Source organism: Podarcis melisellensis, assembly GCF_964234715.1.
Source record: "Podarcis melisellensis genome assembly, chromosome: 4".
NCBI classification, from domain to species: domain Eukaryota; kingdom Metazoa; phylum Chordata; class Lepidosauria; order Squamata; family Lacertidae; genus Podarcis; species Podarcis melisellensis.
The window spans coordinates 30566591-30591490 of NC_138531.1; the positions used below are offsets into that span (position 1 = coordinate 30566591).

At 41.7% G+C, this 24900-nt stretch overlaps 1 protein-coding gene across 4 annotated transcripts in view; it reads right to left on the minus strand.

The window, feature by feature from the left end:
* MAP4K4 (mitogen-activated protein kinase kinase kinase kinase 4) overlaps window positions 1-24900 on the minus strand; it is a 135076-nt gene that overhangs the window by 31579 nt on the left and 78597 nt on the right. For all 4 annotated transcript variants that reach the window (XM_081907495.1, XM_081907494.1, XM_081907497.1 and 1 more), the window contains exons 6-16: window positions 21729-21819; window positions 19475-19605; window positions 16284-16338; window positions 15686-15764; window positions 14119-14294; window positions 11659-11731; window positions 9985-10195; window positions 5813-5974; window positions 3274-3360; window positions 2404-2628; window positions 1208-1369 (exon numbers count right to left, since the gene is read on the minus strand). In XM_081907495.1, coding sequence (XP_081763621.1) covers window positions 1208-1369; window positions 2404-2628; window positions 3274-3360; window positions 5813-5974; window positions 9985-10195; window positions 11659-11731; window positions 14119-14294; window positions 15686-15764; window positions 16284-16338; window positions 19475-19605; window positions 21729-21819 — 1452 coding nt within the window. The remainder of the gene's footprint in view (window positions 1-1207; window positions 1370-2403; window positions 2629-3273; window positions 3361-5812; window positions 5975-9984; window positions 10196-11658; window positions 11732-14118; window positions 14295-15685; window positions 15765-16283; window positions 16339-19474; window positions 19606-21728; window positions 21820-24900) is intronic.

A 24900-nucleotide genomic window follows, 5' to 3' on the forward strand; every position in this document is an offset into this window, starting at 1 on the left:
GGAATAAGACTGCAAACTTAGGAAAAACGAAGGAATTATAAGTGCTTCAAGGACAAAGAAGACAGGAAATTAAAAGGGGAGCAAAATGCCGTCCCAATCGACACCACCACCACAATTTCACATAGTGATTTGAAGTGGCCAATTTGTTTTGCTGCAAGTTTCTAGCATAAGTGTATTATATTAAAACTGCACTTTAGAGATATTTAGAAAAGTGTTTTACTTGAGCTTCTACTGACAACCTATGCCGCTGTACAGGTTTTCAAAGATCTATTAAAATGTAATAGCCAAATATTTACAAAAGTGGCTAAGGTTTTCAAAAACAGGTTATTTTCTTCTAACACATCACCTCAAAATAAAAGAGGGTTCTGCACTTGTGTTACACAGGTGAACAACAACCTGTTTGTATATAGATTGTACCTGAACAAGGCTAAAAAGGTAGGGATGGCTACTTCTGAAAATGATACCTATATGGTGTCACCCAGAAATATACAAAAAGAATCCCATGAAATGAATTCAACTAGGAACTCAGTTGTTGCTTTTTAATCCTTAAGTAAAAAGAAAGGGGAACATATCAGTGAAATATTGTTTGTAGCCAAAGGAATCATCCCTCAAAAGCAATCATGAAGGTGAAATTACACCTGGAGACCTGGTTGCATGGCTGTCTGGCCAAGACTGCTTTCACAGACGGACTGAGTCTGCTTGATTGCAGAAGTGCAACGCAGTGGTTTGTTTGTTTTTGCCATAAGTAGCTTGCTACTTAAGTCATGCCACTAGATGACTCCGCTGTCATTGGAAGAATTTTAAGGGAAACCACCATTAAAAAGGAATGAGATTCTGGGTCAACTGCTGCATCGCTCTCCTTCCAAAAGATCAAGTCAGCAGGCGGAATGCAAGTGTTTCTGTATTTCATCGCAAGTTTTTCAACAGAATACACTAAAACACATTTTTCTTCCTTACAACCCACCCAACTTTTAAGAAAAGCTGCATGAAGTCAGTTTTACCAGGAGAAAAGAAAAAAAAGGAGGTGCAAGGGCAGTGTTAGCTAGCTTGGCTTAGCGCAGGAGTTACAAGTCATTCACACATAATGAACGTGTTTTCCAAGACACAGTCATCCTCACGTTGTTCATCTGCATCTGTGGCTTTCCATACCTCTCAGTCATTCATCAGCTTCCCACATACTTCTCCCAGAGACCTTTTCTGCCTTTACCTGTGGTTCCATTGGCTTTTGCAGTGAAGGCTGAACAGGCTCGGAATTTCCATTTGAAAAGGACTCTGATCTTGAAGGCACTGGTGGCTCCAACACTTTGCTCGTCTGTTTAGACTGTGCTTCAGGGGAGCCCTGGTTATTTTTCCTATATCTATCGTCAACCTGAAAAGAAAAACCAGAAAGTACATGAGCTGGACTTGCACGGCCATATTTGAGCGGGAAGATTGTCTGGTGGCTTTCGTGGGATTTCAAGGAATACCAGGTATGACAAAACTTTGGAAATGTTACATCAACTACAAAAGCACATTTGAATTACTATGTCTGTCTAACTAGTAAAACAGTTCTCTCTTTGACACTGACACACACACACGACCAGAAATGGGGGGGGGGGGAGAACGGTGCTAATAGAACAGCAGTGTTCCTACATAATGATCGACTGCAAAGGTTTGCAAAGTGTGTGCATGAAAACCCAGGAGTCCCTTAGAAGGTTTATCAGTTTCTCAATGAGAAACTCAAGAATGGCTGGAAAATCACCCCACCTCTGATCCTTGCCTACAGTGTATTCATCACACTTTGTTCCTCCAGAGGGTTGGTAGTGGCATTCTCCATATAACACACATGAAATTACACACATATATGGAACCTATTGCTGGAAAATGATATAACGGTCGCTTGCATACAGAATGGGCAGAAATAGATCCAATCCTAAAAGACTTTAAAAGAATCACAGAATCGTAGAGTCCATTTTTCCCACCTCTGAAGCACACTGGCTCCCAATACTGTTCAACATCCAGGACTGGGCATCTCTGCAAAGGCAGCGGGTTCAAATCATCACTCTAAGCCTCAGCTACTTTGCAGGATTATTGTGATGATAAGCTAGAGGAACTATGTAGCCGTTCCTGAGTTCCTTGGAATGAATATGTCTCTCTCTCTGTCCCTCTGTGTGTACACACACACACACAGAGTGGTACCTCCAGTTACATACAGGATCAATTCCAGAGGCCCAGCCGTATCCCCAAAATTCCATAACTGGAAGACCACTTCTACTCACGCGCACGTGTGAGCGGCAAACCCACTTTCAGATTTGCCGCGTTCGCAACTCGAAAGTTGGATCCACTGTATGCATATATGGAGCATAAATGTTTTAAATGAATAAGCGTTGAAGAAAGCTTGCTAAATTTCAAAATTTCAGTTACCTCCCGTGGTCTTTCAGAAGGCTCATAATGGGATTTAGGCTCAGGAGTATGATAATTTTGTTTATTCCTTTCTTGTTGCTGTTGCTGCTGTTGCTGTTGTTGCTGCTGTTGCTGCTGCCGCCTATGGTCATGCTGAAGTGACAAGAGATACGCCTGCTCCTGTTGCAACTGGCGCTGCAGCCTCTCTGCTTGTCGGTGCTCTTCCATTTCCCGCCATCTGTATTCCTTTGAGAAAACAGGTCAGCATTCAAGACGTGAGTACCAAGGGTGTACTATTGCCACAATGCAACCGAGTGTACCAACCATTAAAACTGGACCCCAAGGAGCATGTATTGGGTTTTGGTATTGTTTTTTTCTTGGCGATGTTTTATGCTAACCTGAGCAAGACTGGAAACCCAAAGGAACAGTGGTGTTTTAATTAATTAAATTATTTTTTAAAGAAGAGCAATCAAGTGTAATCTTGAAGGACGGTGTGTTTTTGGAGGCGAGGTAGGGGAAGGGAAGGGGGAAGGAGACAACAACCTGGCCTTTATATTCAGTGTTTAATAAGAAGAAGAATAAATATTATGGTCTGCACTCTTCTTATTCTAAGGAGGGCTGTTCCAAAAACAAAAAAACAAAAAACTTGACTACCAAGCCAGTACATCCCCAACTTTAAAAACAGAAATCTACTCTTATTGCACTGTGATACAGTAATTTTCACATGTGCCTGCCAGCCCAATGCGCTATAAGATAAATGGCTTTTGTTCCAAGTTCTATTGTGCATACAGTAAAGCTCAGTTGTGTCCAACTGGGAAAAGCCTGGGACACCAGCCAGAAAAAGGGAAAAAACCTATTGCTACTGAACAAAAACAGATACAGGTGCGTTACCAGTAACATGGCCTGCTCCTGGAGCAGCTGCTGCTGAAGAATTTCCAAGTGCCGCTGCTCCTCTTCTAGCTGTCGCCTGATATACTCCTGTCACACAGAAATTACCCAGCAATAAAATTGTTCACAACAGGAATGCATCGAAACCACCTGAGTAGCAAAACCACCCCAGGCAACCTTCAGGCGACAATTCACTTCGGGTGAATCGCTTCTTGTGAATCCTCAGTGAACAAGTTAAGAAAACCCTATCACCTAAAGCAGTGTTTCCCAAACTTAGGCGTCCAGCTGTTGTTTTTGGACTCCATTTCCCATCATCCTTGACCACATCCTGTTACCTAGGAATGATGGGAGTTGTAGTCCAAAAACAACTGGAGACCCAAGTTCAGGAAACACTGACCTAAGTAATGGCTGAAAAGTACTCCACTAAAAGACTAAGATGGTTTTTGAGAAAGTCAGGTGGGAAGAGTTCCTAGGTTGTCTGATGAATTTTGAAAAATGTTTATTAAAGAAAAAATAAGCAAAAATGTATTTTGGAAACAAACCGAGAGTTAAAAACACAACAAGTCTTACCAACACAGCCAACGCAAAACCACATGCAACTTTTATTAAAATAATTAGTTTTAGGCACTGTGTGATGAACCGTTAGCAACAGCTAGAGCCAGGCTTCGTTAAGGCATCCCTTTTGCAAGCTTCCCACAGGTAACTACACTGCCAAACACAACTCTAACCTCGACTGTAGATTATCCTAGCCTCTGTCATCAAAGCAATGCCAGTCTTGCCCAAGTATGTGGTGGTTATGACAAAACAGAAACAAACAAACATCCACTAGAGAACAGGTAGAAGACCAAAAAAGCCTTTTCATCTGGAAATCTAAGCCTTACACTTCAGAAGTCAAACACTGGTTTGTCTGGCCCACTAAACCAAGCCTAAATATGCAGCACCATATCCGAAGCTAAAAACATCCTACCATGCAAATTAATAAATGTAGGTAACATAAAAGACATGCACTCAAACACAGAGAGACAGTGTATGCAAAAGCAATTAATGATTCAGTGCTGTGGCAAAATGGGAGCTACTTGAAATCTCATGAAGGAAAAGAAATGATGTATACAGATTTGTTATATGCACCTCTTGCAAATACAGAGTTCAGGTGAAGTGAAGACAGAAGTGTAATTTCTTAAAATCAGCCATAGGGATAGAGTTTGAATAACATCTCTCTGAGTTGCCATCGTATTGTTAGAAGGTTGGGTCCCCCCCCCCCTTAGCCCCGGTCCAATTCTAGTTGCATGCAACTAGTAATCTCAAATGGATTTGTGCATCATCGCCGTCCCATTCAATGGGGCCCAGATGTGCAGTGTGAGGTGGATGTTTGCGGCACGCAGGAGCCCTCTTCTCAGAACGTGTGGAAGGGGCAGAACCTAGTCCCACCCCAAACATCCCTGTCCCCAACTGCTAGAGTTTCAAGCCTTCATAAATTGTGCATGAATACAGAAGGCAGAATCTCACTGTGTTCTGCTGGATGTGCTTAGAAACTTCCATATGATCGACCTAATGTCCCATTCAGATCTTCCCTCTCAATGCATGATAGACTGACCCCACAGCTGGCAGGAAAAGGGATGTTGGGAGTGAGACGAGGTGTGTAGCCTCCGCATGTTCGCAGGGCTACAAAGGCCTTCTTCTGCATGCAGAATTTCCTGATTTGGGACAATTTACCGCCATTTCATAGGACAACCTAGCACACATGGGTATCGAATAGTAGGTAACATTTCTGCCATTATGTGCTTCAATTACTTAATATTCATTTTTACCATTTCAGAATTCTCAAAATAAATGTCACAGCAGGGGAGGGGAAATAGTTGCAATCCAAGTACAATTACCCATAGTGGCGAGCACTATTTTTTTTTTCTGAATACAAAGTGTTAAGTTATTTCAGGCCCAATTATGTAACCACTTACACGGAATATTGTTTTCCTAGTACTGACATTGATACTTATATTAAGGCATTTGATTTGATTTTTTACATCATGTATCAAATTATAATTTATTTTTAAGCAGGCAAGGCTGATACGATTTGGAAAACAGGCCCCTATTAAGGCATTTTAGTGTACAAGCCTGCAAAATATATATATGCACAGTTTGATTTTGGCATTTGAAAGATCGTAACAGCACAAAACCTAAGGCCCATCTTGCCTCAGTTTAATGAATGTAATGGAAATTCACCCACCATGTCAAGCAATTTAAATGCCATAGCTCTGTGTAATAAATTTCCATATGTGCTATAGCGAGTGACTAAGAAGGGGAGCGAAGAGCCAAATATAATTCAATATAAAGCTCAGCTTCTCCAGCCTTCTTTGGGTGTGTGTCCCACCCCTAAATAAAACTGTATTTTGAAGCCCATTAGGTGTGACATATGCAACAAATATTCTTTTTACATGCAATATGGATGTGTCTTTGACCACGCAAGGCTTCCTGCTGGTTTTCTTCAATATTTTGTACTGGTGGGGAGGGAAATCGTACTTAATTCGCATTGTTTCTGACTTACCTGCTCTCTTTCCACTCTCCTCTTTTCCTCCTCTGCTCTCCTTCTCTCCTCTTCTTCCTTGCGCCTCTTTTCCATTTCCTCCATTCGTTTCTTCTCCTCCTGCTCTCGCCTTCTTTGCTCCCGCTCTTGCTGCCTCCGAGCCTCCCGTTCTCTTCTTTGTTGCTGCATTTAAAATATGTATATATTGTGATGTATACAAATGCCTCACCTCGCCCAACTCTTAAATCAACCAAGTTCAGCTTTTTATTTTTCTGTCTAAGGATACTTGAGTTTTTTGCAAAAACATTGGTCAGATTTGCACCTCCTGACCAGAACATCCTTTGGATTTCCAATTCCCAAATTTTTGAATGCAGTTATGGGCCTAATACAACATCAAAATGCAGCATATCTGGAAGGAACACACTATTAAAATGTGTATTTTAAGATATATATTTTTCAAAAGTGCTATTTATATACAGTACATATTTAAATTTGAATTTCTGTGTGGATGTTTTTCTAAATGCACATTAATTTATACACAGCATGAAACAAATCTATGGAGCAATACATGCAAAAGTGGCAGATACTAGAAACAGAGGGATGCATCAATCAAGTTTAAATGTTACTTCCCAACTTGAGGTTGGCTTCCATATAAAATCCCTAAATGATGCTTGCTGGGCCAGTAACCGTCTCTTACCCTTACCTACTGCACACTGTTGCTGTGAGGATAAAATGAGAAAGGGGATAACTATTTATGCCCTCTTGTCTCCTTGGAGAAAAGGTGTAGAATAAATATTATAATAAGTAATCTTGTTGCCACTAGTGCAAAAATGCTGTGTGTGATTTAAAAGTTGATCAGACGGGGACATTTGCTCCAATGTTTCCTGGGACGGCTTGGGAAACAATGGAGCACTCCTTCCTGTTTCAGGAGTAGCCCAATCACCTATCAACGGCAATACACAAATGAGTGAGGAGGTGCCTCGTTCAGTGTAGTTGCCACTGATTTTGCTGCTGGTGGGAGACCAGGTTGGACTTGCAGCTCAGCAGTCCACACACACAATCTACAAAAAAAAAGCCCCTGCAGCATCTCAATACTATTATGAACTGCAGGACTTTGGGGCTTTTCCTACAGGCCCAGCTTATATTGCTGCTTTGCCTAATATCCAGCCTGAATAGTTCTAGAGAACACAAGAATATATTGTCTTAAGGAATGGGTTGTTGGACATGTATTGCAGAAGTTCACCAGGATCTTTGTTGAATTCTATCTCAGTGCATAGCCAGGGTTTCTCACATTCAGGGCACATACTCCATTTAATATACCACGTTGGCTTTCAAACTCTTATTTAAATTCTGAAAAAGAATGGATTTCCAATGCAACTGCAAAAAACCTCTGTCAAATCCATCTGGGTGTGTGCCAGTATTTGGAAAGCAATCCCATATTTTAAAAGGGCTGGCATTACAATCCCAGAAACTACTTATTGTATAAAACATTCCTGTAATCCCTGTCACAAAACATATGGGAAAATGCTATATGGATAACCTTAAACCCACTACTCAAAACAAAGCAATCCATGGCTTCTTTACTATCAATATTCAGTCCACTAAAGAACATAGGAAAAGGACTTCAAATCTTTGGGGGGAGGGGGAAAGTATCATTCAGCTTCCCTTGATTTACTTTATTGCATTTGCAACACATAAGGTGAATTGAGGACACAGTCCTCAAGCCACTTGACTCATATATTTTTTCAGTTTCTGATTTCCTTCCTCTTCTCACTAAATAGTTCGTTTGGTCAACATTCTTCCAAGAATCACTATTAGTGATCTGTGATCTGGCCAAAAATATTCTAAATAGTTTGAACATTAGTTGTTCTGTTCTTTTTCAAAACTGAAGATTTTTCCAGTCAATTTTTGTCAGTTAAGCCAGTAATAGGGAACATGTTATTGATTCAACAGAATTCAATAACATGTCTTATTAATACTTAATTCTTCATGGTACATTGCCATATTTTTAAAACCATGACATACACCAAATGCTTCTAAACATGTACCAACTGCCTCTGCTCTGTGCAGAACACAAAATCATCCAAGGTGGTAAATGTTTCTGAACAGAGTACCCCTTCCGTAGCACACCACCTTTTCACAAAGTGAAAATCCTACAGAAAACATGGGAATAAATAACACACTGAACAGAAGCTTCCCCAGTTCCCAGGTTTATGTTTCCTGCTCTGCCCACTAGCTAGAAGAATATAATTCCGTCTGAATCACTGCAATCCTGGCTCATTTACAACCAGGTCTCAAGCAGGGGGAGGAGAAAGGCAAAGAGGAATTGCTTGTTCCTTGGCCAATAAATCATTGTTTGTCATAGTGAACATGGCATCTAAGTCGGGGCAAAGTACAATCAAACTTCTAGAAACCACTGCCAGTTTTAGGCTAGTACATCCGCTGTCTCTGAACAATTATCATGACATCCGGCAATATGAAAGTTCTATCTGTAGTGTTTAGTCTGTGACAGCTTCATAATAACTGAATGCCAGTGTCAAAAAAAGCTCTCATCTGTGAACTAGCCCTCAGATAATTATTTAGAAGTATTTCAGTCTGCCGAGTCTTGCTGTTTGTGTGAAACTAAGACAAGAATGATTATATAAGAACTTCTAAAAACAACAAAACTGTCTCACAAAGCAGGAAAAAGGCAAACAATTTAAGGAAGCCGTTGAGCGCCTTGTAAACATCAAAACTAAGTGAATGATCATTGTTTTTCGAGACTGGAGAAAGTAGGCAACACCATGTTTTTCTAGAGCCCAATTTGAGCACTAGCAATCTTGCGTTTGTCATTGCAGAGCATCCTGCCCCTAGCTTCTGTGTGAAGAGAATGACCCATCTGAACTGTAGCCCCATATATATGTGAGAATTCAGGAACTCCGATTGTGCAGAGCTCCAGGTCAAATAAAAGCCTTCACCCACACAGGTGCACACATGATGACTTAGTTGTTACATAGAGCCCTGCCCTTTTTGTGAAAGGGGTGGGGAGCGAGCCACTAGATGTCACAGCCACTTGCTCACAGCTGCTGTGTTGAAGGAACACACCCCAATTAGGCTTAAATGATGAACACAGGCACAATGTTTGCGCCCAACATTGGTAGGGCTGATGCTGTCTGCGTGTGACGACTGTTGCATCAGGAAAGGCCGGCCAGGCCTCCTTTTGATATGACATCCATGCGCCAGGATGCACTAGTCTGCATGGCGTCTCCCAACGCTGCTCAGCCCAGGGCGACATCCTGCCAGGCTTCCTCTATCCCCTCAAGATTGGGGGGCTGAGCCCCTTCCCAGTGAACATTGGGGGGTGAGGCTGTAGAGGCCTCAGCCTCATACAGTTGGCACACCTCATGGTGAATAATCCAGCAGGCAGATATTGGTTACTTTCAGCATGTTTAGGCTAGGATTACATTTTGTGCGTTTTGTATCACGTCATCATATCATATTTGATGCATTACTGTATTTTAATATTTTGTTGGAAGCCGCCCAGAGTGGCTGGGGAAGCACAGCCAGATGGGCGGGCTATAAATAAATAAATTATTATTATTATTATTATTATTATTATTATTATTATTATTGCCTGATATCCTCAACGAGAGCCAGGGCTTTTTCGGCTGTGGCTCCGATCTGGTGGAACACTCTGTCACAAGAGACTAGGGCCCTGTGGGACTTGACATCTTTCTGCAGGGCCTGCAAGACAGAGCTGTTCCACCAGGCCTTTGGCCAGGGCACAGCCTGACTCCCTCCTTCGGCAATCTTCGCGGAGCTCTGGCCTAATGGTTGCCATTGGTTTCATTTGAATTAATTTTATAATGAATTATTTTTAGAGTGTTGTGTTGTACTGTTGTACTGTTTTATTGTTGTTAGCCACCCTGAGCCCGGCTTCGGCTGGGGAGCGCGGGATATAAATAAAATTTATCATTATTATTATTATTTCAGACACTGCAGGACAGAAAGGAAGCTGCAAAACAGGCAAATAAAACTCCCTCTTTGGCTTGGTTGTTCCTGATCATTAGACCTATTGCCTCAATCCAAGTACTCTAGCATCAGAAACGCTACAGCAGGAGGTGTTTATTCAGGGGCTCCAGAATTTTCAGCATCTTTGGCCCTTGTAACAAAAGGTGAAAAGAGTAGACTTTTCCATTCTGGCCTGTTTCTACCTCTTCTAGTCTCCTCCTCTGCTCTTTCTGCTGTTCAATGCGCTTTTGTCTCTCTGCCAGCAGCTGTCGCTTGTATTCCTCTTGCTCTCGGAGCTGCTGTTCCTGTAGCAGCTGTTGTCTCCGAAGAGCTTCAGAACGTTCCTTGTTTTCCTGCTGCAATCTCAGGAAATCACGTCTGAGGGTAGATTCTCCAGGCACATTAACAATGGAACTGTAAGGAGGAGAGGGGGGGGAGGAGTTATTAAAACCCAAACAAAAGCCAGTAAGTAAATAACTCAAGCATGCTGCTGGGAACTTTTTCATTTCACATCTTTCTTTAATTTCCCCTGGGGAGCACTAAAATGTACAGTAACACTGCAGGAGGGGGGTTGGGGGGGGAGGAAGAGTGCCAAATCAGCAGAAATCAGAATGTAGTCAATTTTCTCCAGAAGTATGAACAAAAATCTGGGTGTTTTACTTTCTTGTTTTTAAGGGAAAGTGATCACACACACACACACACACACACAGCTGGTTCTTAGTAATCTCCAAGTTATTCACTGAAATGTCTCAAGCATCTTTATGCTTTGAGGTGCTTATCCTATCATACCAAGACAACGTATTTGCCTAGGCTACCATTTGGTATGTTTGGTATTTCGAGATCTTTAATATTGAGCAAACAAACAATAGTTTACATTTCCCCTGCATGATGGGAAATGAGGTCATTGCTCTGCTTCTGGTCATGTGACACTGGACCACTCATGCGCTGTTGTTGCAATCATTCTGCCCGGACGCTGAGGTCCAGCGCCGAGGGCCTTCTGGCGGTTCCCTCATTGCAAGAAGCAAAGCTACAGGGAACCAGGCAGAGGGCCTTCTCGGTAGTGGCGCCTGCCCTGTGGAACGCCCTTCCAGCAGATGTCAAAGCGATAAACAACTACCTGACATTCAGAAGACAACTTAAGGCAGCCCTGTTCAGGGAAGTTTTTAACGTGTGATATTTTACTGTAATTTTGGTTTCTATGGAAGCCGCCCAGAGTGGCTGGGGAGGCCCAGCCAGATGGGCGGGGTATAAATAAATTATTATTATTATTATTATTATTATTATTATTATTATTATTATTATTACACTCCTGTGGAGAGGATTAGGCCAGGACGAAGCAAATGAGCTTCACACCTAAGCTGGGATTTGAACCTTGGTGAGCTTTCTGTGCTCAAACAAAATGTTCCAAACTGCCACACACTCAACTCTAAGCTGGATGGCAATCCTAACAGGGGTTCAGGAAAAATGATAAAATAGATTCCTCCCCTCCCCCCCCCCCCCGCAACACAAACACACAAAGAGAGAAACTCCTTATTCTACACCAATCATTAATATTAAGGATTCTACCCCTGCCTTTTAAGAGTAAGACCTTACTGGCATGGAGGGTGGGGCTATCAAAGGCTACGAGCCACGATGCCTATATTGTACCTCCACTGGCAGAGGCAACTTGGCCCTAAAGCGGGGAGGGTGCTGTTATGCTCCAGGACCTGCTTGGTGACACCTGTCCGGCTACTGTGAGAAGAGGAAGCTGAACCAGATGGCTCTCTGGTCTGCTCTTGTTTTCTTGAGTTTGGTGATCTTGCAAACCAGATGTTCACAGAATTTTTAACTGGCCCCTAACATTTCTCTGTTGGATCACCATGTTAGAGATACACTACCTTGGCTCTCCTTCTTGTTCAGGCACTTCCTCTTCCTCTTCTTCGCTTCCACTATATTCATATTCAGTTTCATCTGGTAGGAGTGGGGTGGGGTGGGGAGAATGTGGCAGGAGAAAACAGTCGTGAAAACAATTATCCCGGAATGTTTAAACCCCACATTCCAAACAGACATAGGAGTTCTATGCAAAAGCTGTTTTATCAGCCAAAGCTTTGGGAAAGCTTTGAGATAAAGATAATAGGCAATTTCACCAACGTGAGATATTTTTTTTAAAAAAACGACAACTATAGTAATGATGTGAATTTTAGGGAGGCCGTTTTAGAAACACAGGGCAATTATTCACACCAGAGAGTCAATTCTTAAGAGTGCTTTCGTTGCCAGAACAAAAATATTGTTGCTGCGAACCGTCCAAAGCTATTTCACCAGACGAGGAGAATGAAATTAAACACAGGAATTCAATGTGGAAATTTTAGATACACAATACACTAGTACTACAACTCTCTCTCTACCGAGGGCTCTCAATTCTTTCTTCAAAATGACCACTTTGGAAGAGGTCAAAGATAAATATTGGGGCTGGAATTTCTGACACTTTTTTGACATCTAACTGGCAGATTGCCGTGCCATTTCGTAAACACCTTTTGCAATTATTTCCCACTTCAGTTTGTCATGTGGCTGAGGGCACTGCTTTTCAGGAAACTCATCCAGAACCTAGTGGGCATGCAGAACTACTTGCATGCTTTTTAAAATGGCTACGTTTTCTAAGATGTCTTAGAAATGACAGTACTGACTTTCTACCCATTCTTTAAAGCTATAACGTGGGCAACTTGTGGCTCCGGGGCTGAATGCTGCCTCAGCACCTCCTTCTCATGAGTATTCAATTCCTTTCCTCACTTTTAAAAGTGTTCTTCACTCTTTCTATGTAGCAGAACAAATGGAAAGAGCAGTATTTTATCTGATTAAAATAAATTGATGCCCCCCCCCCTGGGCCCACCCCCAGAGGTATGGTATTGGGGATAATTATGTTTGGATTGGGGATAATTCCAGATTAGCCCAACCCCAAATGAATTACTACAAAGGAAATCCATGCCTTGGCAGAAAAGTAAGGTTGTCCTCCACCACCACCACTGCCTAAAACAGCAGTTCTTAACCTGTGGGTCCCCAGATGTTGTTGAACTACAACTCCCATCACCCCAAGCTAGCAAGGCCGGAGCTCAGGGATGATGGGAGTTGTAGTCCAACAACATCTGGGGACCCACAGGTTGAGAACCGCTGGCCTAAAAGGTTTGTGCTTCCTTTGCCAGGCAAAAGATTGCCAGGTATGAGTTGAATGCAATGGTGAGCATTAACAGACCACCCCACCACAAAACAGAGAATCCTATGGGGTGGTAATACAAAATAAAACACTTCAAACACAACTGAAACTTGTGACTTCAGTATATATGGACTCAAACGAGAGAAAGCGAAATAACTATTTTGCATCTATTAGAATATCTATATGGTAGAAGGCCTATTGCACAGACACACATCCTTTCTCTGCTCTGTCAGTTGACTAGTGACAGCAGAGACAAAGGCGAGGTCATCCCAGCCCTGGTATCAGCGGAGGACGAGGGCTGCTTGGCTGGTGCATAAACTTCCATTGCAGCAAACTGAACAAGTCCCAACTTGATGTAAATCCTGCTAACCACTTGCCCAAACTGATTTCCAACTTCTCTTTCATTCTACTCCTTCACTTCTATGGTCCTGTCACAGGGCAAAAAAATATATGATACCCGAACGCCTCTGTTATCGTACGTTTCGGCTCCCGAACGCCGAAAACCCGGAAGTAAATGCTCCAGTTTTCGAACATTTTTTGGAACCTCAACGTCCGACACAGCTTCTGCTTGAGTGCAAGAAGCTCTTGCAACCAATTGGAATCCATGCCTCAGTTGTCAAATGTTTCGGAAGCCGAACAGGCTTCCAGAACACATTACGTTCAACAACCAAGGTTTGATTGTATTCATTAAATCAGAACATGCATCTTGTTTTTCCTTAAATTATAGGCAGGGAGGGTGGGTGTTTTACTGGGAAGGCAGCATGAGGGAGGTCTGATCTCTTCATTATCCCACCAAGATTTTCCCTCCCCATGAGCTATGGCTAGGAGCCTTAGAGGGGAAATCCCCCGTGGTTGCCAATGGCTTCTAGCCAAGCAGAAAGTTGGGATTGCATGGGATCATGATGTGGCACTGGAGAAATAAGCCTCCCCTCCTCACACCCAGCAAGAATCGACCTACCTGTAACCTGTAATTATTTAAGGGAAATCAAAATATACACCTGCATGCTACATGTTAAGTGAGCATCTAGTTTGGTCCTTAGTTTGTAAACCAGAACACCTGTGATTTATTTTATACACCGCTCTAGAACAAACCTTACTACTACAACATGCGCACAAACACTGTGGCTGTAGTTTCAAAAAGATCACATACCCTTTTCGCCTCTCTTCTTCTTGGTTCTGTCTATGTGATCTTTAAGCTGGATTCGGACTTGCCTTTCATTTGGCTGATCGCGTATAAATGGATGTTTTAAAAGCTGCTCTGTAGAAGGTCGTTGCATATAGTTCTTCACTAAACAGCCCTCTATAAAACTAAAGAACTTTTTTGACCTGAGCAAAAAGAAAATGACACACATTTCAAGTCACTTTGACAAGATCAGAATTTATTTAGCAAGGTTCACCTTGCATCCTAAAAAGTGGCAGGACCAATCTCTGACAAACAAATTTGGCTGAATGCTACACAAAATGTGAGGGCAATAACTTCACAAGGAAAAGCAATTATATTTGCATGTATCTAGGTACATTAAGGATCTTAGGGGAGTCATTATCACATTTTTCTAACTCAATAACAAATGCAAGCAGTGCTATACAAATTTAGAGAGTTATCTTTCTAGAAATAAATGGTAAATAAGTGGCTGGTTCAAACTGAGCCTATTTTTCCTGAGGAAATAGCTTTAAATTAGCATGAGTCCCCATTCTGGCCAACCAATCAAAATAGAGATCCACAGGAACCTCAGGTGCACATGATCAGTCAGTCATTCTCTCTCACACACACAAACACACAAAAATTCAACAAAGGACAACTCCATTTAATTTCCTTAAATGTAATTTATAAAAAGAGTTCTAAAACATTAGCACAAGAACTCTGCATTCCTGAACATAACTAGAGTCACCTTGAGGTTCTCAGTGGCTGTCAAAGTTATACATAAAAGTGGTTTGGCTTAAAAATTACAATCTGATAGAGTTAATGAATTTCTGTCATCTGGTGAGATGGATAGCCATACCATTCACTGTTTGCAATTATTATAGTGAAAGACTTCATAATTTTAACAAATACCTTCAACATGGAAGCCAGGAGTTGGGTGGCATTTGCCCACTCCCTTATTATATGTTATGTCATTTTCAGCTTCAGTGGCTGCAGATTTTGTCAGCCTAACAAGAAGCTGGTGTCAACCATGCCTATTTTTTGTCCTTTATTTTAACGTATAAGCATTGTTAAGAACCATTAAAACTATATAATGATCTCAGCTCGGGCTCTCACTCAGCAATTAAGAATTTTCAGACACCTGTGAATTATTTTTCAGGTCTTTAGAAGTAACACAATGGCCACTTTTGGACACCAAACCTCAGTTCAGCACTACATAAACAACCCTAGCAACCTGCTGGACTTGAATACGAAAGCTTTTCCTGGTTATTTCAACCCAACCAAGGACCATGTTTAACACCACCTATGGTTGGTTTTAGCAACCCAGCTTTATAATTCACAGTTCCCATTTTTCTTATTCTGAAACTCACCATAGTTATGTTAAATCATGATCCTAAGTTTGAAAGTAATGACAAGCAACATTTAAAGGAAGATCACACAAGCCTGAAAAGAGGCAAGGCACATTCAAAGTAGCTCTGAACAGTGGTTCTGCATTATGTCCGAACGTGGATTTTCTGTCTTGTGAAAGGAAAAATGCTGTATTACAACCAATACACCCATTATAGCAACCACATACCATTTCTTAGATTTTAGCCGTGGAGGAGGATTTCTAGGAATAAGAAACAGGGCGCGCATTGGATGCATGTCGCAGAGAGCTAGAAATAAATAAGAAAAAAAAGCATTTCATTCTCTGCATTTTATGGAAATTGCTATTTCTGATAACCCATAGAAACTGGGGGGGACGAGTTGAGACTTAAGTTTCCTTGGCAAGACTATCCACTAAAGATTGTTCTTCACAGTTTACACAAACACAAAGCATTGATACTGCTGCAGCGTATCTGTTTGAAGATCTGATGTCTCTCATCAGAAAGTTTATATGGATTCAATAAATCTCAGTTACAAGGTTTCTCCCATTGTTTTGTTTCTATAGCCCTAGCACAACCACAAAGTAATGATTTGGCACAGGGCTATCTGGCAAAAGGCGCTACTATTTATAGTGCTTTATTTTTATGCTGCTAGAGGAGGTGGGGTGGGAATCCAAGAGAACAGAAATCGACCGTTGTGCTTTCAAAAATCTCAAGTGTAAGCTTCGGTTACAAAGAGCAAGTTAAAATATAGGTTTCAGAATTTAAAAAAACCACCAGGCCAATAGAAAATAGATACATATCACTTACGAGGAGCTCCTTCTGCCATCTCGATAGCTGTAATGCCACATGACCAAAGGTCACTCTGCAAAAAGACGCCATATGTTAGCAAACACTTTTATCCATTTTTCTTTTCAGTCTCTGATGCACTGCATATCGAATTGCATAAACCTAGACTTTCCTTTTACCTTATTATGGGTGGGGAAAACAATACCCAAATAAGAATATTTAAACTGACTAATGGAGAACTTATTGTTTAGCATCTATACAGCCAATCTCATGTGTTAAGTCAAACTCTAAGTAACACTATGTTAAGCTAAAGAGACCCCTGACTATTAGGTCCAGTCGTGACCGACTCTGGGGTTGCGGCGCTCATCTCGCTTTATTGGCCGTGGGAGCCGGCGTACAGCTTCCAGGTCATGTGGCCGGTATGACTAAGCCACTTCTGGTGAACCAGAGCAGCAAACGGAAACGCCGTTTACCTTCCTGCCAGAGTGGTACCTATTTCTCTATTTGCACTTTGACGTGCTTTCGAACTGCTAGGTTGGCAGGAGCAGGGACCGAGCAACGGGAGCTCACCCCATTGCGGGGATTTGAACCGCCGACCTTCTGATCGGCAAGCCCTAGGCTCTGTGGTTTAACCCACAGCGCCACCCGCGTCCCTAAGACTATGTTGGATTTAAATAAATATTCCAAGAGTTTTTTTTCCTCCTTTACACTCCCCCCCCCCAACAAACCCCTATGTCTTCCCTCCATGAAGTAACATTTCTGGAATTTTTACAAATAAAAAACTTTTTGCTATTTGGTGAATGTAATTACATAGAAACCAAACAAAATTGAGGGGTGCTGACACCAACAGAAAGCAAATATGGAGCTAAACCAAGCTCAAGGAAGACTCCTAAAATACACACTTGAAGAGGAAGGCTAAAAAGATTACTCCAAAGAGGTCATAGCCATGTTGCTTATTCTATTCCAAAATAAACATAGGGATGAATTTCTGATTATAGGAGACAAGAAGACTTGAGATGCTACTTCTGTTTTTCCATGGGCTAGTTGTCCTAAGCTCTAGTTCCCAAGTATTCCCACAATGCTGTTGTAGGATGAGATTCATAAAATGATTTTTTTCCCCAGGATGTTTGGTAGATTAAAGAAAATCTTAACATTCTAGTGCTGCCCAGAGATAGAAATGTCTCTGTCAGCAATAACAGACAGGAGATAACAATTATGGGTGGAGGAACACTTTGATTTCCCAGAAGAGACCCACTAGGTGGCAATTTGAGGACACTGTGATAGCTAAAAAAGACAGCCTTATTCACCACTATCACAACAACTGCAAATTCATAACATTATCAGTGTCTGAATTCATCTTCTTTTGCACATGATGAGATACCAGGGCTCATTACCTGAGGCCCTTCTTTGTGTGCCTCCTCCGTGAGAGGTCCAGAGGGTGGCAGTATGAGAACAGGCCTTTCCTGCCATGGCTCCCCATTTGTTGAAGGGTGCCAGCCAGAAACATTTAACTATAACCAGGCCTTTAGCTAATTTAACAATCTATGGCTGTGGTGGTGGCAGCGATATTGTTTTTGTTCGTTATTAGGGTAGGTATTCTTTGTGTTTTTAATAGTGTAAACAGCTCTGTGACCTTTTGATGAAGAGTGGTATAGAAATTTTAATGACGATGATGATGATGATGATGCTCCCTGTCCACTTCTTCTGTCCTTCCCTTCTCTCACATATTCTCAAAATGACTGTGTTTCAGAGCACTATAATATACCTAATAAAAATAGTATTTCGTCTTACGTAAGATCTTATTCTCAAAGGCAATTAAGGATTTCAAGTTCCCAAGCTTTATTTAGATTAATGCACTGTTTCTAGCAATGAGAATTAAATATTTTATTCTCTTTTCTCCTGTGGTTGCCTAAGAGGTGCTTAGAGATTTCCATAGGGCTGCTTTAAAAGGAACCTAGCTTTAAAGGAGAAGGAGAAGGAAACAAATTATGAAACAAGACCATTTAACCTTGATAGCCCATAAAGGCTGACATTTGTTGCATCTATTGATGCTCAGACAGAAAAAGTCAAATAAGGACAATCATCTCATATCTAATACCACTTTCAGATGAACAAGTAAACCATGGCATGGGTAAATGTTTGCTTCCCCCCGCTTCCTCACATTAGGGAAGAATGAAAGCTTCCTCTTAGAACAAATCACAGTTGCATGTTATGTCCAAAGAAACCAGGGTCTTAAACCAAAACACAACAAACTTTGGTTTCTTTTGAAGCTGAACTTCAGTTCTCCTTTCACAGAAGAAGAAATGGAGGTGGGATGGGAGAATCATATCAACCAGGGGTGACCCTTGGCCCAATTTCATGTGAGCTGCACAGAAAGAAAGAGTGGAGGAAAGGAGAATTTAGGGGCACCTTCACATTTCCAATGGGACGCGGGTGGCGCTGTGGGTTAAACCACAGAGCCTAGGACTTGCCGATCAAAAGGTCGGCGGTCCGAATCCTCATGACGGGGTGAGCTCCTGTTGCTCAGTCCCTGCTCCTGCCAATCTAGCAGTTCGAAAGCACGTCAAAGTGCAAGTAGATAAATAGGTACTGCTCCGGCAGGAAGGTAAACGGCGTTTCCGTGCACTGCTCTGGTTTGCCAGAAGCAGCTTAGTCATGCTGGCCACATGACCCGGAAGCTGTACGCCAGCTCCCTCGGCCAATAAAGTGAGATGAGCACCGCAACCCCAGAGTCGGTCACGACTGGACCTAATGGTCAGGGGTCCCTTTACCTTTACCTTCACATTTCCAACACTGAAAGCCCTCTATGAAGAGTGTGAGAGAGGGGAGAAAGGAGTATGAAACTTGTGTGCAGACACTCAACTTTGTCTTCCCGTGTATTTATTTTCACTGTGTGCAAACATACAAGCTGCACAAAGTCACACACAAAAATGGGAAAATTGTCTTAAGATTATCACATGTGGGTTTCATGCTCCTTCCTATATACGAGTTTTCCATATAGGAAATGCACTGTTAAGCTTTATACTACATGCATTAATTTATTAGGTTATACTGTCTGTGCCTGCTTTCCACCACTTAATCAACTGTAAGAGAAATTCCTTAGAAAAGCAAAGGGGGTGGGAGTCATGTCTTCAAGGCACAGCACCAATGATAAATACAGAATTTGTAGAACCCTCAATACACCCCAACAACTATGTTAATATTTCTCTTACTCTGTAGTCATAGGTAGCATCTGGGTTTTCATCACAGGCAATAACTTCTGGGGCCATCCAGTAAGGCGTGCCAATAAAGGTATTTCTCCTACCGACTGTCCTGTCCAGCTGAGCACTAACACCAAAGTCCACTATGTCAAGAACAGAAAAAAAGAAGAATCAAAACACACTGAAGCGAGATCTCCAGGATCACTGTAAAATAAATAGGTGTTCTGGCAATATGCTGCAGATATATATACCAAGGCTTCTACAATTCGGAAAATGAGTTAAAATGGACATTTATACGGATCGAAGCTAGAAGGTATTCGGCTCATTAGTAGAAAGTAATCTTCAACACACCTCATGGGTTTACTGGCAAGATAGCATCCATATCAAACAAAGGGCTGCAAGAACATTGTCCACAGAATGTTCTTTTCTATCTAGCTGCATGCACAAAGCCAAGTAAGTGGTTCCCTTTTTGAAGGAAGAAGGGTGGAATAATCAAAGGCCATGTGCCACATTTAGCAGGTTTTGCACATACTAAATCAAACCATGGCTTAGTACAAACAAGCGAACTGTGGGGCTGAGAGGGGATTGTAGTTGCTTTGATTCTCACTGGTCACAGGCATGCTGCACTGAGCTAATTTAGCTTAGTGTGTCACCTGAACCTGGTCTCTCTTCAGACATACCGTGAGCCGTAACTGAAGTTTGTTCTGTGTTTACAGATCATTGTTTGTCAGGGAGAGCTGAACCACAAATGTGGGTTTGGACAACATGGCAAGCCAAACCACGACGCCACAGAGCACAAAGCAAGGGAGGAGCAAAATGGCTCTAATATCCTCTCTAGGAAGCTGCGTACGTGCTTGTTCATGCAAAGCCATGGCTTGGCTTAGCATTTAAGTGCGAATGAGGGCAGAAGACTTTCTGACACAGAAATTAATCTCTGTATCAAAAAATACAATTTCCTAAAATGCATGCTATACCAGCAGCTCTTTTTGGGCAGTATGGTTACTCATTGGAGAACCAAGGCAACCCTCTTATTTACTTGTTACCAGGTACAACCCACTCAACAAGCAAAAATGCTCTGAAGTCAGATTAAGAGATACAGAAACTAAGCAGAGATTGAATAGGGTCAAGACACAAATGCTACGAGTGGAATCTAGAAGTGAATCAGTGCCCTCAAAATGAGAAAACAGCTTAGCTATTTAGTTGCATCACAATAAGTACTCTTTTATAGATCTGACACAGGCATGGATGGAAAACAGATGCTGGAATTCCCTACCCAGGGAGATTCACATGGTGCCAACACTGCTGCCTTTCAAAGTGCAGGCTAAATTAATCCTTTCTGCCCAAGCTTTTAATATTAACTAGCATGTTTTATCAGCTGTGCTGCTGTTATATTTGTATTTGTTGTTGCTTAATTGTTTTAACTGGAATTTTCAGGCATCCTTGAACGCACTTCAAGTTTGATAACTTCGTTTTTATAAATCTGGAGTGCCGTGCATAATCACCATTGATTAAGAAGGTCTAGGCTTATAGGGGCCTGTGCTTATTCCCCAAGGCTTTATTTAATAAGTCTTGCTTTGCAATTTAGCAAGAGAGTGCCGTTTGGACCCCCCAAATGGTGACTAGACCCATAGTGGCAACCTTGTCCCAAGTTTGGTTCCTAGACACTTTCAGCACTAAAATACTCTTCATGATGAGCATTGCAGGTTTTGCCAAGGATTGCAAGACATATACCGTCTTCCCCCATCACATGGAGGTGGGTAGGGGAGAGAGAAAGGAAGCTGAAACCTCAGAGCTTAATGTTTATGGCATGGCCAGTTATAGCCTGCATAGTTTCATGTCGGCTAAAACATTAAAACGCGGAGGAGAAAGTAAGAAATACCATATCTTTTGCTCTATAAGACTCACTTTTTCCCTCCTAAGAAGTAAGGGGAAATGTGTGTGCGTCTTATGGAGCGAATGCAGGCTGCGAAGCTATCCCAGAAGCCAGAACAGGAAGAGGGATCTCTGCTTTCGCTGAGCAGCAATCTCTCTTGCTGTTCTGGCTTCTGAGATTTAGAATATTTTTGTTCTTGTTTTCCTCCTCCAAAGACTAGATGCGTCTTATGGTCTGGTGCGTCTTTTAGAGCGAAAAATACGGTAATCTATTTTTAAAATATAGATTTGCAACCCTCTTCTCTTCAGCTGGATAGCAAATGCTGCCTATTGCTGTATGGAAGAACAGCAACAGCAGACGGGGGAAAGTGAGTAGAACGGCTAATTAACTTACCCAGTTTCACCTCTGCATTTTCTGTTAGCAATACATTCTGCCCTTTGATATCCCGATGAATCACATGGTGGGCATGGAGATGCGCCAATCCCTGCATTTAAAAAGAAAAACACAGAAGACTGTAGGGTCTTCTTCCACTTTAATTTTGCAACTACATTCTATTGCAACTATTTGACAAAACCATACTATAGACCTTGGGGGTTCTTTCCCTCCAGCCCAGCGCAACATGATCAACTGTAGATGTTTTCAACAGCATGCCACCCACATAGACCTTACTTGTCAAAAATAAGTGCAGCTATAAAGCGTTGTGCGCACATTTTACAAAGGTGAAGCACAACAGCTATTTTAAGAATATATAAATATGTATAGCGTATGCTTGCCTGGCAAGAGTTAATATTATAAGGACCACACTGCAGAATGACAATGAAACCACTTATGGAAGCTATGCAAAGATATTCAAAGGATATGCAAGAAACAAAACAGTGCACTTTTGCCAGGAATATGGAATGACTCAGCTGTGTAAGAGAGGACTAAAAAGCAAATAAATGTGCAGCTTTAGGAAAGGGGTGGCTAAGAAGACATGTGACATAAGGAGCAATTAGGAACACTTGTTTACCACTGTTACTTAATGCATGTTTATTACCTGCCTCGAGCCTCCAGAGGAGGCTAAAAATTGGATGTGACAAACTTAAAAGCACAGTAGCAGTGTGAATTCTAGATGCATTTTTTTCTCTTTAGCTTGTACTGTTATGCAGATGAGCAGATATATAAATCTATTTGGTACAGATAGTGTCTTCAAGCATGGCCAAATTATTGGAGGGGAGGGACAGGAAATGGTTTATGTTAACCATTTGCTGCAATTATTTGCAGTGCCTTAAGTCTTACTCATTTACTTCCCATTGCATGCTAGGACAGCACTGGAAACTCTTTCTTCTCACTGTCTGTAAGTTCCCAAGCGGCACAAAGAACAGGAAGCATGAAACATTCGTGCTTCCCCTCACCTCAATAGGTAACATGCAACGCTGGTCCTGTGGGACACCTACTGAACTTCTAGAACTTAAGTGAATGTGCTGATTTTTACAAAGTACTGAACTGCATGAAGAACTCTGAAATTCCATGAGAAAAGAAGACATGCTTGCTATCCGTCTCCTGTGACAAGTGATGATGACCTGGAAGCAGTGCTTTGCTAAAGTTGGTTCATTTTTCTTTTTGGTATCAGTGTTGGGGGACAGATAGGCTAGGAAATATTTCTGAGCCAGTTATTTTTGCAAATTTACTGCTGTTCTCTTTTGTTTTCATGAAACTTAATTGTGATGGAGATACTTCAAGTCAAGTGCAAGTGTCAGGTCACTTATAAGCAACACCCCTAAGCAGCAAGTTTTCTTTTCTTTTCTCTCTTTCTTTTTTTGCCCACAACGGACATTATTTGAAAGTGCTTTGGAGCTGAATGATTAATATTAAAATAGCACAAAGTGAACTGATTTGCTTTAAACAAAAATCTTTGATCATGGTTTACTATGCCCAAGCTGCTTTTACAACATGTGTTAAAAATAAATGAGGGGATCCAATTAAATTGAACACTGGGCAGGACTGGAATAAAGGCAATGATAATACTGTTCCCCACAAAGAATGCGGACTTGACCTCTGGAATATACTGCTACAGAAGCAGCGGTGGCCATAATTAATAAACAAAATGCCTCCGTGATCTGTTTTGGGAGTGGGTCCGTGCAATTTGGGAGGGAAGGATTTATCCATTCTAGAAAAGGTTTGATATTACCCAGAAGTTTAAAACTTCCAAAGCTCTACTGCAGGGTTTCCCAAACTTAGGTCTCCAGCTGTGGACTACAATCCCATGGCCACCAGTCCTGCTAGCTAGGGATGATGGGAGTTGTAGTCCAACAATAGCTGGAAAACCAGGTTTGGGGAACTCTGCTCTACTGAATCAAGCTTCAGTCCTGCCAACCAACAATCAGGCGGCGGCCTTTTACCACCACCTATTCTGATACACCAACCGCAGCCTCTCATTGGAGGTAAATGGTCTATCCATTGTTACATACGGTATGGTAATCGGGCACTCTACACAGACCTGCCCTTGAAAAGAAGGTCCAAAAAAAAATTGTGTGTGGTGCTAAACACATTCCTAGCCCTATCACTTGTATGGGTGGACCACAATTTACTATTATAGTGGTGCTGATAAGGTTCCTGTAGCTGCCAAAGCACAACAGATAATTTTCCTTTTAAGGAACATCTTCCAGGAACTGATGCTCATTTGTTGTAGGAAAGCATTTCTATGTCAATACACCTTGCAGCAGGATTGATGGATTTATCAAGTTGGGGGAATACTGCCTTGCTTGTTTTATTATTATTATTTAACACAATCTGGATTTTATTCTATATTTAGGATTATTCTGAGCACACAAGTAGATTTTTAAGTGCTAAAAAACCCAAAACATTCTGGAAGGTCCCAGATTCCAAACAGCACTTAAGGCAGGATTCCAAAGTAGGCAACAAATCCCCTCTAATAGGTTGGAGGAGCACAAGGCAGGGCTTTAGCTACATGCTGAAAGTAATGAAGCAGCAAGAGAGCATTCTACTGGTAATCCATGCTGTTTTACACACACTTAAGGGTTCAGATTTGAGCAGTACTGAGGTAGAGATTTGGGCTGCTCCTGTATTTTGAGTATGAACTTTATCTTAGTGTTCCATTTGGCGCCAGAAGTTATCCAGGAAAATTAACACAAAGGGAAATGTTTGCGCCACTGCAAACGGGTACGGGTTAAAACAGAACTGCCTTCTCTTGCGTTCATAGTTTAAACAATGGAAAAGCAACATGCAAATAAAATGACGTATGTATGTATCCAAGTTTGAGCTTCGGTATTGCTTTACAGAAGAAGAAACCACATACAAAAAAGGAAGAGTAACACTTGTGCCAAAGAAAACAGAAGAAGGCCAGCATGCAGTCCTTTTTATTGATCCACCACCTGGCTGCATGACCCAGAGAAACCACCCTGCGCTAGCCCTGTGAAGTGGATGAAGAAAACACATGCTGTATTTTAATATCCATCGCAATTTGCAGATTTGCAGACAAAGATGGGAGCAGCCCTTGGCCATATGTTTTGACTGTACTTCAGTCATTTGGAAAACGTTCTTCTCCGCTGGTAATCAGGCTGCT